The sequence below is a fragment of the Alexandromys fortis genome, unplaced genomic scaffold (assembly GCF_014885135.2).
Source record: "Alexandromys fortis isolate MF-2015 unplaced genomic scaffold, M_Fortis_MF-2015_v1.1 scaffold_54, whole genome shotgun sequence".
NCBI classification, from domain to species: domain Eukaryota; kingdom Metazoa; phylum Chordata; class Mammalia; order Rodentia; family Cricetidae; genus Alexandromys; species Alexandromys fortis.
In genome coordinates, this window is record NW_026067958.1 from 9,929,355 (window position 1) to 9,941,969 (window position 12,615).

General features: G+C 40.0%; 1 protein-coding gene across 2 annotated transcripts in view; it reads left to right on the plus strand.

The window, feature by feature from the left end:
* The window catches only part of Ankrd26 (ankyrin repeat domain containing 26), a 38,090-nt gene extending 30,590 nt beyond the window's left edge, over positions 1-7,500 (plus strand). For both annotated transcript variants that reach the window (XM_050152726.1, XM_050152727.1), the window contains exon 5: positions 7,154-7,500. In XM_050152726.1, coding sequence (XP_050008683.1) covers positions 7,154-7,372 — 219 coding nt within the window. In that variant the 3' untranslated portion in view covers positions 7,373-7,500. The remainder of the gene's footprint in view (positions 1-7,153) is intronic.
* The last annotated feature ends 5,115 nt before the right edge of the window (positions 7,501-12,615 follow it).

Below are 12,615 nucleotides of genomic sequence, written 5' to 3' on the forward strand. Positions count from 1 at the left end.
TATATATAGAGAGAGAGAGAGAGAGAGAGAGAGACAAAGTAGGTGGAGTCAGGGAGAAACCATATAGCTGCTTGCAAGAGACAGATGCTTCCACTGGAGCCTACCAGAACCTTGCTGATAGCCACAGCCATGTGGTGATACACAGATTAATAGAAATGGGTTAATTTAATATATGAGTTAGCCAGAAATACACTTAAGCTATTGGCCAAACAGTATTGCAATTAATACAGATTTCTGTGTGATTACTTCAGAAGTCTGGGTGGCCAGGAAAAGAACAAGCAGCCTCCCACAACAGATTGATTCCCAGTTGTAATGTGCCTGCATTACTCTCTACAGTATAGTTCATGCTACTGTACCATTCGCGAGCTGGGCAAGGGCCTGGAGATTAAAGAAATGCACAAGAGACATGGGTCATTCAAGGGGAGATAATGGTGAATGCCATTTATTCAAACTTAGGGAAAACCTTATATACCTAGCTGCTGCACAGTGGAATTCCTCCCAGGCAGGTGGGAAATTACCAGGTCCAAGATGGAGTAAACAATGGCCATATAACTAACCCCCAGGGGTGGGGCAAAGGGAGCACAGGAACAAACAGGGTATTTAGCTGGAAATTACAACAAGATGTCTGGCCAGAAACTGTCCTCAAGATGAACCCCAAGAGGAGGGGTAGACCCATGGGCCCTGCAGGTCCCCTTTTATATAAATTACATGACTAGGCCTGTGTTGGGTGGCATTGGACATCAGGCGACACCCCTTACCTGTCATGGGAAAGTGTCCAGATGAAAACACATTTCCTGTCTTAGGTTGAGGCAGCCCCCCAAAACCTTTCCTCTTATTGGCTCCCTAGTCACCCATCACCAACTTCAGTCAGATCTATGCTGAAAAATCCTCCAGGGCAATAACTAAGAGGACCTGCTGAGTGGCAACTTTGACCTGAGCTTACCTCTGGCTCTGGCACCATGAAAACATGAAGATGATGCTCCAGCACATATAAGCACTCCTTAAGGAGACTGTGCCTGTTCAATCGTTAATGAATCTGCCCGCAAATTGGAGCCCTTTAAGTAAGGTCTCATTGCTGGTGGAAGGAACCCTGGTGTTGTTAACTAGAATAGTCTTAAGAGCCAATTTGTAAATTGTGCACTCCAGGGTCTGTGAATAGCAGCATTAAGCATTTTCACTGTATCTGTTAAGTTGTAGCCTTAGCAGTGGTCTTGAACCAAAATCAGTTGCAAAAGTAACTGCAATATTTCTTTGTGAATATAGCTATTAATATTATTTTGAGTGGCCAAGGGATTTGCAACCTGTCCCGATAAGGTATCCATTGTGCTAGCAGAAGAAACTAACGGACTACTGGCAACTCCAGCAGCCATAGCCGCTGTGGCAGCCACAGCAATGGTGGCCATTATGGCTGTTTTATCAAAATTTCTTCTTGTTCAATGCAGGATGAGTTGATCATCATGGGATGTGTTGACAGGTAGAAGGACAATCCTTGCCACTCAGACCACCACAGCCAGCTCCTCAGAACCCCAGCAACTCTTCAGTTGACAAACCTGATCAGAAAATTTTAAAACTTTAGAAATATTAGTAGGATGATAAAGTACAATTTTCGCTGAATGGGAATTAAGAGTCCAGGGAGAGGCAGTAATGCACCCAGACCAAAGTATGGAAGGACTCCAGTCATAACTCAAGATTCCAGGCCAGCCGCAACTGATTGGAGCTGGGCAAATTCTGCTAACAGAAGTATCTACAACTGAGGAATTTTCCAAATTCCTGTGATAATATTTTATGTGGTATCCAAAGACACAGTGGGGTTACCTCTGCAAAAGTTGGTAGATAAGAAATAGGGCCTCATAGGGCTATTCAATTCCATTGGCACCAGAAACAGGATTTTTTACCAGTGTCTATTTGATCTCTTGGCTCTGTCCTGTCCTCAGGCTCCTGGACAGGAAAATCCACAGCATGTACCAGGTGCTCAGGTACCCACACTGGACTGTCAGCATCATGTGGGAAAACACAAACAGCCCCTCTTCCCCACACCAGTACAGGATCTGGACCATACCAGATTCCATCTGCTAGGTTCCTCCATTTGACATGAGGCATCATGGAAGAAACTGGCAGCCAATGCAGGTCAGCAGCGGTATGAGGTTGAGCATCAGTAGTCAAAAAATTTAAGATGTATAAAATAAAAGATAAATAGTCTCAGAGGTGGGACCAGATTCCCCCTTTTATGTTTTATGCAAATAAGCTTTGAGCGTACCATGCACACGTTCCATTATAGCTTGTCCTTGAGGATTATAAGGTATTCCTGTTTTATGAGAAATAGACAACTCAGAACAAAATTTAGCAAAGCCAATTCTGGTGTAGGCTGATCCATTGTCAGTTTTTATAGTTTTTGGAACTCCCATGTAGGTAAAAGCCTAGAGACAGTGACTTTTAACATCTTGTAATATTTCTCCTATATGGGCTAAGGAAAAAATAAGATGAGAATATGTATCCACGGTTATGAGAACATATTGCATATGCCCAAAAGAAGGGACATGGGTAACATCCATTTGCCATATGTAATTAGGGGTAAGCCCATGAGGATTAATTCCCAAATGAGGAACAGCTAAAAGTTCTGTGCACAGAGAGCATTTTTTTTTTTCAAAACAGTATCAGTGGCCTGCTCTTGAGATATACTTATACTTTATTGGGGCAATAACCTGGGCCACAAACATTTGGCAGATGACAAGACTATTAGCCATTCCTTGGGGTAATGTTACCTATTGGTAGCATCTATATTGTTCTTTGAAATTTATAGACAGTATACTGAAAGCAAATTTATCAGAATCTTTTGGATGCAATGGAATGGTGAAAAAACAATCTTTCAGGTCAATAACTAAAAGATGGTATCCTGCAGGAATACCCACAGGCTTAGGCAATCCAGGTTGAGTTGCTGCCATTATTTCCATACAATCATTCACTGCTCTAAGATCTTGGAGCAGCCTCCATTTACCAGACTTTTTCTTAATAACAAAGACAAGAGTATTCCAGGGAGAAGTGGATGACATTATGTGTCCTGTATCTAGCTGTTGTTGGACCAGGGTATGAGCAGCCTGTAATATTTCCTTACTTAGGGGCCATTGCTCTATCCATACAGGTTTTTCAGTTTTCCATTTTATGGGAATGCTTTCTGGCTGTTCTGTAATGGCCCCTAAGAAAAATTTCCCAGCTCTGCATGTTGTTCAGGTGACCATTGTATTATTTTTTTGTCTGCTGAAATCTGCAGGTCTCCCTGCAGATGTTTTTCCTAACTTCTGACCAGGGACAAAGCCCTGGTCTGTTAACATGTGCTGCACAGGTTCAGTGGTCAGAACTGCTCCCATAGCTTGCAAAATATCTCTTTCCTACAAATTGAGAGGAAGGTGTTCCAGGGCAAATTATTTAAAAATGCCCTTATGGAATTCTTCATTCTTCCACTCTAAATATTAAGTATTGGACTCTGGAGAACTGGCCATTCCTATCCCCTGTAATGCCGTAGAGGCCAGGTTGCAGGCCAGTGTTTTGTTTTAGCAATCACAGAACTATCAGCCCCTGTATCTGCAAGGCCTTTCAACCTTTTCCCACTAATAGCTAATGTAAGTGTGTGGTGGTTCTTTAAACTAGAAGCCCAAAAAGCACCAGGGAATCCTGTGGAGCCAAACCCCTTGTCCCCCTCTTGTTTAAGGAAAGGATTAGTAGAGTGAAACATGAGCAAAAGCACTAGTTGAGCTATCCTCACTCCTTGAGGGATGGCAAGGACTCCTGCCCCAGCTTCAATCATAATTCTAATGTCTCCAGTATAACAGTCTATAATCCCTGGTCAAATTTTAATTCCTTTAAGTGCTTAACTACTTCTACCCAAAACTATACCTACTGAACCCTCTGGAATAGGTCCAAATACTCCAGTCCCCAAGGCCTGCGCACCCATCTATAGGGTCAGTACTGCCTGGGCAGAGGTACAAAGGTCCAGTCCTGCACTTCTTGGGGTCCTTGGACAAGGTCATGGACAGTGAGCCATTTCTTTGAGGAATGAATCTGATGGGAGCAGCCCATCCACTCATTGCCCTTTACACTTGTATTTTGGGGACCAGGCCCCTCCTCCCGTTTCCTTACATGGGAATGGAATTTCCTTGAATGTCAGTTTTAGAGTGACACTCATTAGCCCAATGGTCCCCCTTTTGATATTTTGGCAAACACCTGGATTTCCCCTGGATTACCCACAGGGCAATTCCCTTTGAAATGTCGTGGTTGCCACATTGAAAACAAGTCTTTGATCTAGCTCCACCTTGACTCCCCCTTAGGACAGAAGCTGTCCCATCACAGGAGTGCCATCAGCGTCCCTGCATTACCCAATATAGTCATTTAAACTCCTATTTCTATAGGACATATAGCCTCCTGACAATATTTGTTAGCATTCTCATAGCCCAATTGCTTTATGATAGGCATGGCTGTGTCCACATCCCCCTAAATGTGACCTCCCAGCTATAACAGGATAAGGTTCTGTGCGTCCTTGAAGGACCTTAGACAGCTGTTCCCTGCTCATTTATTAGGTAAAGGTTTCCGTGCTTTAATGGCAATAGCAGCTATCTGAGCATAAACATATGAGCAGCTATCTGAGCATAAACATATGAGCAGGGCCATAAGTAATCTGTGCTGCTAAGCCTGCACACTGTCCTGCACCAGTTAACACGTCAAGGTTACATTGGGGGAAGCCCGCGGAGTCCACGCAGTCCTCCTACATTTCACCTATCCACAACAATCTCCTCTGGAAGGGGAGGCTCTGCAAAGCTGCCTTTCTTCTTTTTCTAATTTGTTTTTTTAGCAGTACAATCTCCCTTTCTAAAGTTTCTTCCTCTTCTATATCCCCTTTAATACTTTTAACTTCCCACTCCTCAAAACTCTTAATAGAACTCACAGATTCTACATCCTGAATCTCCTCAAAGGTTTTTGCCAAATTTTCTAATTGCCTTTTACTTTTACCTGCTTCCAGTCAGAAATATTAAAGCTCCCTGCTTGTAGAAACCAGGGATTAAACTCTCTCAAAATATTAGGCAATAAACTATCTCACACAAAAGAAAACTGTCTTAATGAACTCTTGTGCTGTCTTACTTTTAATACCAGTGCCTTATTTCTCTAAAAGAACTATCAATTGGCCCGTCAATCAATTGTGCCTTGCTTCTTTAAAAGTACTATCAATTGGCCCCTTAATACTGAATTACTAGCACCCATTTTCAATTCATGCTCACCATCAGTTTCTTTTTTTGATTAGTACATTTTCAATTGATTTTTATTGAGCTCTACATTTTTCTCTGATCCCCTCTCTATCTCTCCCCTCCCCACTTCAACCCTCCCCCAAGGTTCCGATGTTCCCAATTTATTCAGGAGATCTTGCCTTTTTCTACTTTCTATTTCCCATGTAGATTAGATCTGTGTAAGTCTCTCTTAGTGTCCTCATTGTTGTCTAAGTTCTCTGAGATTGTGGTTTGTAGGCTGGTTTTCTTTGCTTTATGTTTTAAAACCACATATGAGTGATTACATGTGATAGTTGTCTTTCTGTGTCTGGGTTACCTCATTCAAAATAATGTTTTCTTGCTCCATTTTCCTGCAAAATTCAAGATGTCATTATTTTTTTTCTGCTATGCAGTACTCCATTGTATAAATGTACCACATTTTCCTTATCCATTCTTTGGTTGAGGGGCATTTAGGTTGTTTCCAGGTTCCGATTATGACAAACAAAGCTGCTATGAACATAGTTGAGCACGTGTCCTTGTGGCATGATTGAACATCCTTTGGATACATACCCAAAAGTGGTATTGCTGGGTCATGAGGAGGGTTGTTTCCTAATTTTCTGAGAAATCACTACACTGACATCCAAAGAGTCTGTACCAGCTTGCATTCAGACCAGCAATGCAAGTGTTCCCTTTTCCCCATAACCTCTCCAGCATAAGTTGTCATCAGTGTTTTTGATCTTGGCCATTCTTACAGGTATAAGATAGAATCTCAGAGTTGATTTGCATTTCTCTGATGACAAAGGATGTTGAGCATTTCCTTAAGTGTCTTTCAGCCATTTTAGATTCTTCTGTTGAGAGTTCTCTGTTTAAGTCTATACTCCTTTTTTTTTTTTAATTGGATTATGTGTTCTTTTGGTGACCCATTTCTTAAGTTTTTTGTGTATTTTGGAGATCAGACCTCTGTCTGATGTGGGGTTAGTAAAGATCTTTTCCCATTCTGTAGGTTGTCATTTTGTCTTATTGACTATGTTCTTTGCTTTTCAGTTTCAGGAGGTCTCATTTATTAATTGTGGTTTTGATGTTGGCCATTCTGGCAGAGTCCTTTGATTTGCATTTCCTTGATGGCTAAGAATGTTGAATCTCTTCTTAAGTGTTTCTCAGCCATTTGAGATTCTTTTGTGGAGAATTCTCTGTTTAGATCTGTACCCCATTTTTAATTGGATTATTTGGTTTGTTGATATCTAGTTTCTTGAGTTCTTTTATGTTTTAGAAATCAGCCCTCTGTTAGATGTGGGGTTTGGGAAGATCTTTTCCCATTCTGTAGGCACTGTTTTGTCTTATTGATGCTGTCTTTTGTCTGACAGAAACTTTATAATTTACATATTACATATTACACAAATACTAACACAAATGTAAATTGGAGGTGAGGGTGTAGAATGGGAGAGAGCTTACCTAACTTGTGCCAGGGCCTGCTTCCAAACCACAGCAAGAAGATTAATCTAAATTGTTTATGTTATTTTTAATTTATCTTATTTTAAAGTATTTTGTGTATGACTGAATTAGATATGTGCATGTGAGTGATGGTACCCTCTGAGACCAGAAGAGAGCATTGTATCCTTTAGAATCAAAGTTTCAGGAGGTTGAGTTGCCTGCCAAGCACTGGGAACCAAACTTGGTCCTCCAGAACAGCAAAAGTGCTCTTAACCCCTGAGCCATCTCTCCAACCCTATAAATATAAACCCTATAATACTTGTTTCTGACTTCACATATTCAAAATGGTAGCCTACTTTTTCAGGCACTGAAATTGTTCTCTGAGTTACTGATGCAAAGCTAGAGCATTAAACTCAGAACAGGTCATTGGATTCGGAATTTAATTAACACACCACTTTCATTTGTTTTAGGGAGAAGCAGCAGCGAAAGAAAACTTAGTGTGCATTCAAGAGAATCCAGGCACTACAGTCCTAACTCAGATGGAATTAGAAATGAAAGAGCTCAAATCTGCCCTCTCTGAAGTACATGCCCAAGAACACCTAGTTAAGAAGGATCTGGAAGCCCTGAAGCAGCTCTACCGAGGCGAGCTAGAGTCCATTGATGGCATGTCACTGGAGTTGTGTATGTGAGTGGGAAGGAACCATAGCAAGCCAAGCCCATGCCTTTCCACAAAAGCACAGTGCTCAGTGAGCCCTGTTCACAAGATCTGTGGACTGTGAAAGCTGTCCAGACAGTGCGGTTCTGCAAAAATTGTTAATAAATGAGCCTCCGTTAGTCCAGGACAGTTTTTATTTCTCTGTTTTTCATTTCATATGGCATTTCCTATTTTCCTATTCTCATAGAGTTGATCTTTAATTGTTTATGCAAATTTCTAAGTGACAGTTTGTATTGTTAAGTTGTATAGGTTAATTTTCAGAGTTTTCATAAATATAGACATCAAAGGTTTTTGGATGTCCAAACTGTTTTTGGAAGATCGTAACCTTTAATTGCTGCTGATACTACTCCTCTGGGTACGTTCTGGCATTGGTAATTTAATGTCCCTCTGATTTTCATTGTTACCACTAGTGGAAGCCTGCAGAGTGGCTACCATTTGTAGCCTCTTCCTCGGAATGCATTGTTGGAATATAGGAAAGGACCAACACAAAACTGAAGGCAAGCAGACATCCCAGTATTGTTAGCCTTGGTAAGGATGCACTAATAGCCCCAGAACCAGTCACTTCTTTAGACCTCAACTTCATGTTGCTGTTTTGAATTATTCCTGAGACCCAAACACTTCCAGCCTATGAGTGGATGAACAGATAAAGAAAACTGATACTGATAATTTCCTTGGGGGTTTTACAAATATCCACAGATGAGTTTAATAAACACAAATATTCTTGCCTGGTTTTCCATTTTAGTTCTATCAAGTTTGTGTATTTAAGGAGTAAAAATAATGCATTAATAAGTTTATACCTAATGGAAAGCCTACCATAAGCAAATGCACACACCTTCCTCTTACATAGTTACCTTTAAGTACAAATATTTTCTTTTTTTATTACTGAGTAAGTTCTTTGACAACTTCGAAGATACATGCATATAAGCCATTCTGGGTACTCTATCCCTCCACCATCCCTTATCTTCCTCTCACCCCTATCAACCATCTTTCTTCCCTACTTGCCTCTTTCCCTGAATTCATAACTTTGGTTTTGTTTGTGACCATTGGACTGGAATCCATTGGAACCTAGGCAGACAATTGATTGCCCATTTCCCGACACCTATCGATAGCAAATAGTTCAGCAGTGAGGGGTGGGGCCCCTGCACCTCTCCAGTATCCGGTATCCATGCCTGGCTGTTGCTGGTCCCATTCTTGTGCAGATCCCTTGTGGGTGCCTGTACTTATTGAGAGCCCATGACTACAGTTGGTTGTCCTGTAGAGAAGACAGCATTTCAGAGCCTTTCTTCTGGCTTTCTGTTTTGCAGTGGTCCCCAGGCCATGGAGAGAGACAACATAAATGTTGTGTTTAGGACCGAGCACTTAACCATTGCTTCCAGTCAGCACTGTAGGAACGGTGTTCGCAGTGGCCTCTGAAAGGTCTTTGCAGAACCTTTTACAGGCTGCATGGTTCCGCCTGACGTGTTCCATGTCTGTTTCATTGTGGAACCTCCTCAGAAATATATAGGCCTCTTTACAGTGATTTTAAACCTACAGTTGTTTACAATAAGTATGTTCTGAAAGGTGTGTGTGTGTGTGTGTGTGTGTGTGTGTGTGTGTGTGTGTGTGTTGAGACATTACTCAATGAGATGCTTCAAATCTTACTGCAATTCAAATCTGTTCCTTTAGGGGAAAATGAGATGCTCAGTTTCTGCCCTTTGCAACTTAACAGCTCTAGTCAAAGCAAAATCGAAGGCAAAGCAACCCTCAAGGACCCTGTGAAGCAGGGGTCTGAACTATACTGCTCCAACAGAGTTCAGCTCTCTCCCACCAAAATGTTTGTAAGAGTTTGGGAGTCAGTGAAATTTTCCTGCCAAGAGAAAACCCCTGATGACACCAACTTCAAATTCACCTCAACTGGGGTGAAGTTGGAGCCATTCTTGAGTGGTCTTAGTATTTTTCCTCTGTCTGGGTTTCAGCTTTATGATTTTTTTTTGGAAATAAGATTGTCTGTATAATTATATTATGCATAAGAATTAAGTATTCCAATTGTTCCATGTTCCCTTCGATTACATGTTTACGGGCAAAAGGTTAGAACAGCACAGGCAACTATGAATCCGTTTCAGCAGTCATTGCTGTACATTTGTCCTCAAAGTCAATAGAGACACCAAAATTTCCTTAATGGTTTTTCTAATGTTGAATTTTTATACTTTTTTGTCTCTTTTTAAAATTTATTTTTAAAACAATCTTTTCTCCTTTTACATACCAATCCCAGTTCCTTCTCCCTATAATATTGTTATTTATTTATTTAGATTTTATTGAGATATACATTTTTCTCTGCTCCTTTCCCTTCCTATCCCCTCCCCTTAAACCCTCCTCCATGGTCCCCATGCTCCTAATTTACTTGGGAGATACTGTCTTTTTATATTTCCCATGTAGATTAGATCCAAGTATGTCTCTCTTAGTGTCCTCATTGTTGTCTAGGTTCTCTGGGATTGTGATTTGTAGGCTGGTTTTCTTTGCTTTATGTTTAAAAACCACCTATGAGTGAATACATATAATTGTCTTTCTGAGTCTCGGTTACCCGACTCAACATGATGTTTTCTAGATCCATTCATTTTCCTGCAAATTTCAAGATGTTATTTTTTCTGCTGTGTAGTGCTTCATTGTGTAAATGTACCACATTTTCCTAATCCATTCTTTAGTCGAGGGGCTTTTAGGTTGTTTTGAGATTCTGGCTATGACAAACAATGCTTCTATGAACATAGTTGAGCACATGTTTTTGTGGTATAAGTGTTTAACAGCCATTTTAGATTCTTCTGTTGAGAGTTCTCTGTTTAGGTCTGTTCTCCATTTTTTATTGGATTATTTGTTCTTTTGATGACCAATTTCTTGAGTTCTTTGTGTATTTTGGAGATCACTCCTCTATCTGATGTGGGCTGCCGTTTTGTCTTGTTGACTGTGTCCTTTGCTTTACAGAAGCGTTTCAGTTTCAGGAGGTCCAATTTATTAATTGTTTCTCTCAGTATTTGTGCTATTTGGGTTATATTTAGGAAGTGGTCTCCTGTGCCATTGTGTTCAAGTGTACTTCCCACTTTCTCTTCTATGAGATTCAGTGTCTTGGCTTTATGTTGAAGTCTTTGGTCCATTTGGACTTGAGTTTTGTGCATGGTGATAGACATGGGCCTATCTTTTCATTTTTCTACATGTTGATATCCAGTTATGCCAGCACCATTTGTTAAATATGCTTTCTTTTTTCCATTTTATATTTTTTGCTTCTTTGTTAAAAATCAGGTGTTCACAGGTGTGTGGATTAATATCAGGGGTCTTTGATTTTGTTCCATTGGTCCTCCTGTCTGTTTTTATGCCAATACCTGGCTGTTTTCAGTACTGTAGCTCTGTAGTAGAGTTTGAAATTCAGGATTGTGATGCTTCCAGAAGTTCTTTTATTGTACAGGATTGATTTGGCTATCCTGGGATTTTTGCTTTTCCATATGAAGTTGAGTACCATTCTTTCAAGGTCTGTGAAGTATTTTGCTGGGAGTTTTTTTTTTTTTAATTTTATTTATTTATTATGTATACAACATTCTTCCTCCATGTATGCCTGCAGGCCAGAAGAGGGTGCCAAATCTCATTACAGATGGTTGTGAGCCACCATGTGGTTGCTGGGAATTGAACTCAGGTCCTCTGGAAGAACAGTCAATGCTCGTAACCACTGAGCCATCTCTCCAGCCCCTTTTGCTGGGAGTTTGATGGACATTGCATTGAATCTGTAGATTGCTTTTGCTAAGCTTGCCATTTTTTTTTTCTATGTTGATTCTACCTATAGAAAAGCATGGGAGATTGTTTCACTTTCTGGTGTCTCCTTCAATTTCTTTCTTCATAGATTTAAAGTTCCTGTCATACAAGTCTTACACTTGTTTGGTTACTCTGAGATATTTTATGCTATTTGTGGCTATTGTGAAGGGTGATGTTTCTCTTATTTCTTTCTCGGCCCATTTATCACCTGTGTAAAGGAGGGCTATTGATTTTTTGCATTAATATTGTATTATGCTACATTACTGAAAGTGTTTGTGAGTTGTAGAAGTTCCTTGGTAGAATTTTTGGGGTTGCTTACTAAACTATCATATCATCAGCAAATAGAGTTTGACTTCTTTTCTGGTTTGTATCCCCTTGATCTCCTTTTGCTGTCTTATTGCCCTTCAAGAACTCTATTGAATAGACATGGAGAGAGTGGACAACCTTGTCTTATTCCTGATTTCAGTGTGATTGCTATGAGTTTCTCTCCATTTAGTTTGATGTTGGCTGTTTGCTTGCTGTATATTGCCTGTATTATGTTTAGGTATGTTCCTTGTATCCTTGCTCTCTCCAAGACCTTTATCATGAAGGGATGTTTTATTTTTTTCAAAGGCTTTTTCAGGATTTAATGAGATGATCATGTGGTTTTTATTTTTCAGTTTGTTTATATGGTGGATTACGTTGACAGATTTTCATATGTTGAACCATCCTTGCATCCCTGGGATGAAGCCAACTGGATCATGGTGGATTTTTCTGATGTGTACTTGGATTCTATTTGCCAGACTTTTATTTAGTATTTTGCATCAATGTTCATGAGTGAGATTGGTCTGTAATTCTCTTTCTTAGTAATGTCTTTATGTGGTTTGGGTGTCAGGATAATTGTAGAAGGAGAGTTTGTGTAAGAAGAGTTTGGCAATGTTCTTTCTGTTTCTATTGTGTGGAACCATTTGAGGAGTATTGGTATTAGTTCTTCTTTGAAAATCTTGTAGAATTCCAAGCTGAAACCATATAGTCCTGGGCTTTTATTGGTTGGGAGACTTTTGATGACTGTCTCTATTTCTTTAGCAGTTATATATAGATCTATTTAATTTGCTTTCTGGTCTTGATTTAATTTTGGTAAGTGATATTTATCCAGAAAGTTATCCATTTCCTTTAAGTTTTCCAATTTTGTATAGTACAGGTTTTTGAAATATGACCTGATGATTCTCTGGATTTCCTCCATGTCTGTTGTTATGTTCCCTTTTTCATTTCTGATTTTGTTAATTTAGATAGTCTCTCTCTGCCTTTTGTTTAGTTTGGATAAAGGTTTGTCTATTTTGTTGATTTTCTCAAAGAAACAACTCTTTTTTTTAATTAATTTATTTATTTATTAAAGATTTCTGTCTCTTCCCTACCACCGCCTCCCCTTTCCCTCCCCCTCCCCCAATCAAGTCCCCTTCCCTC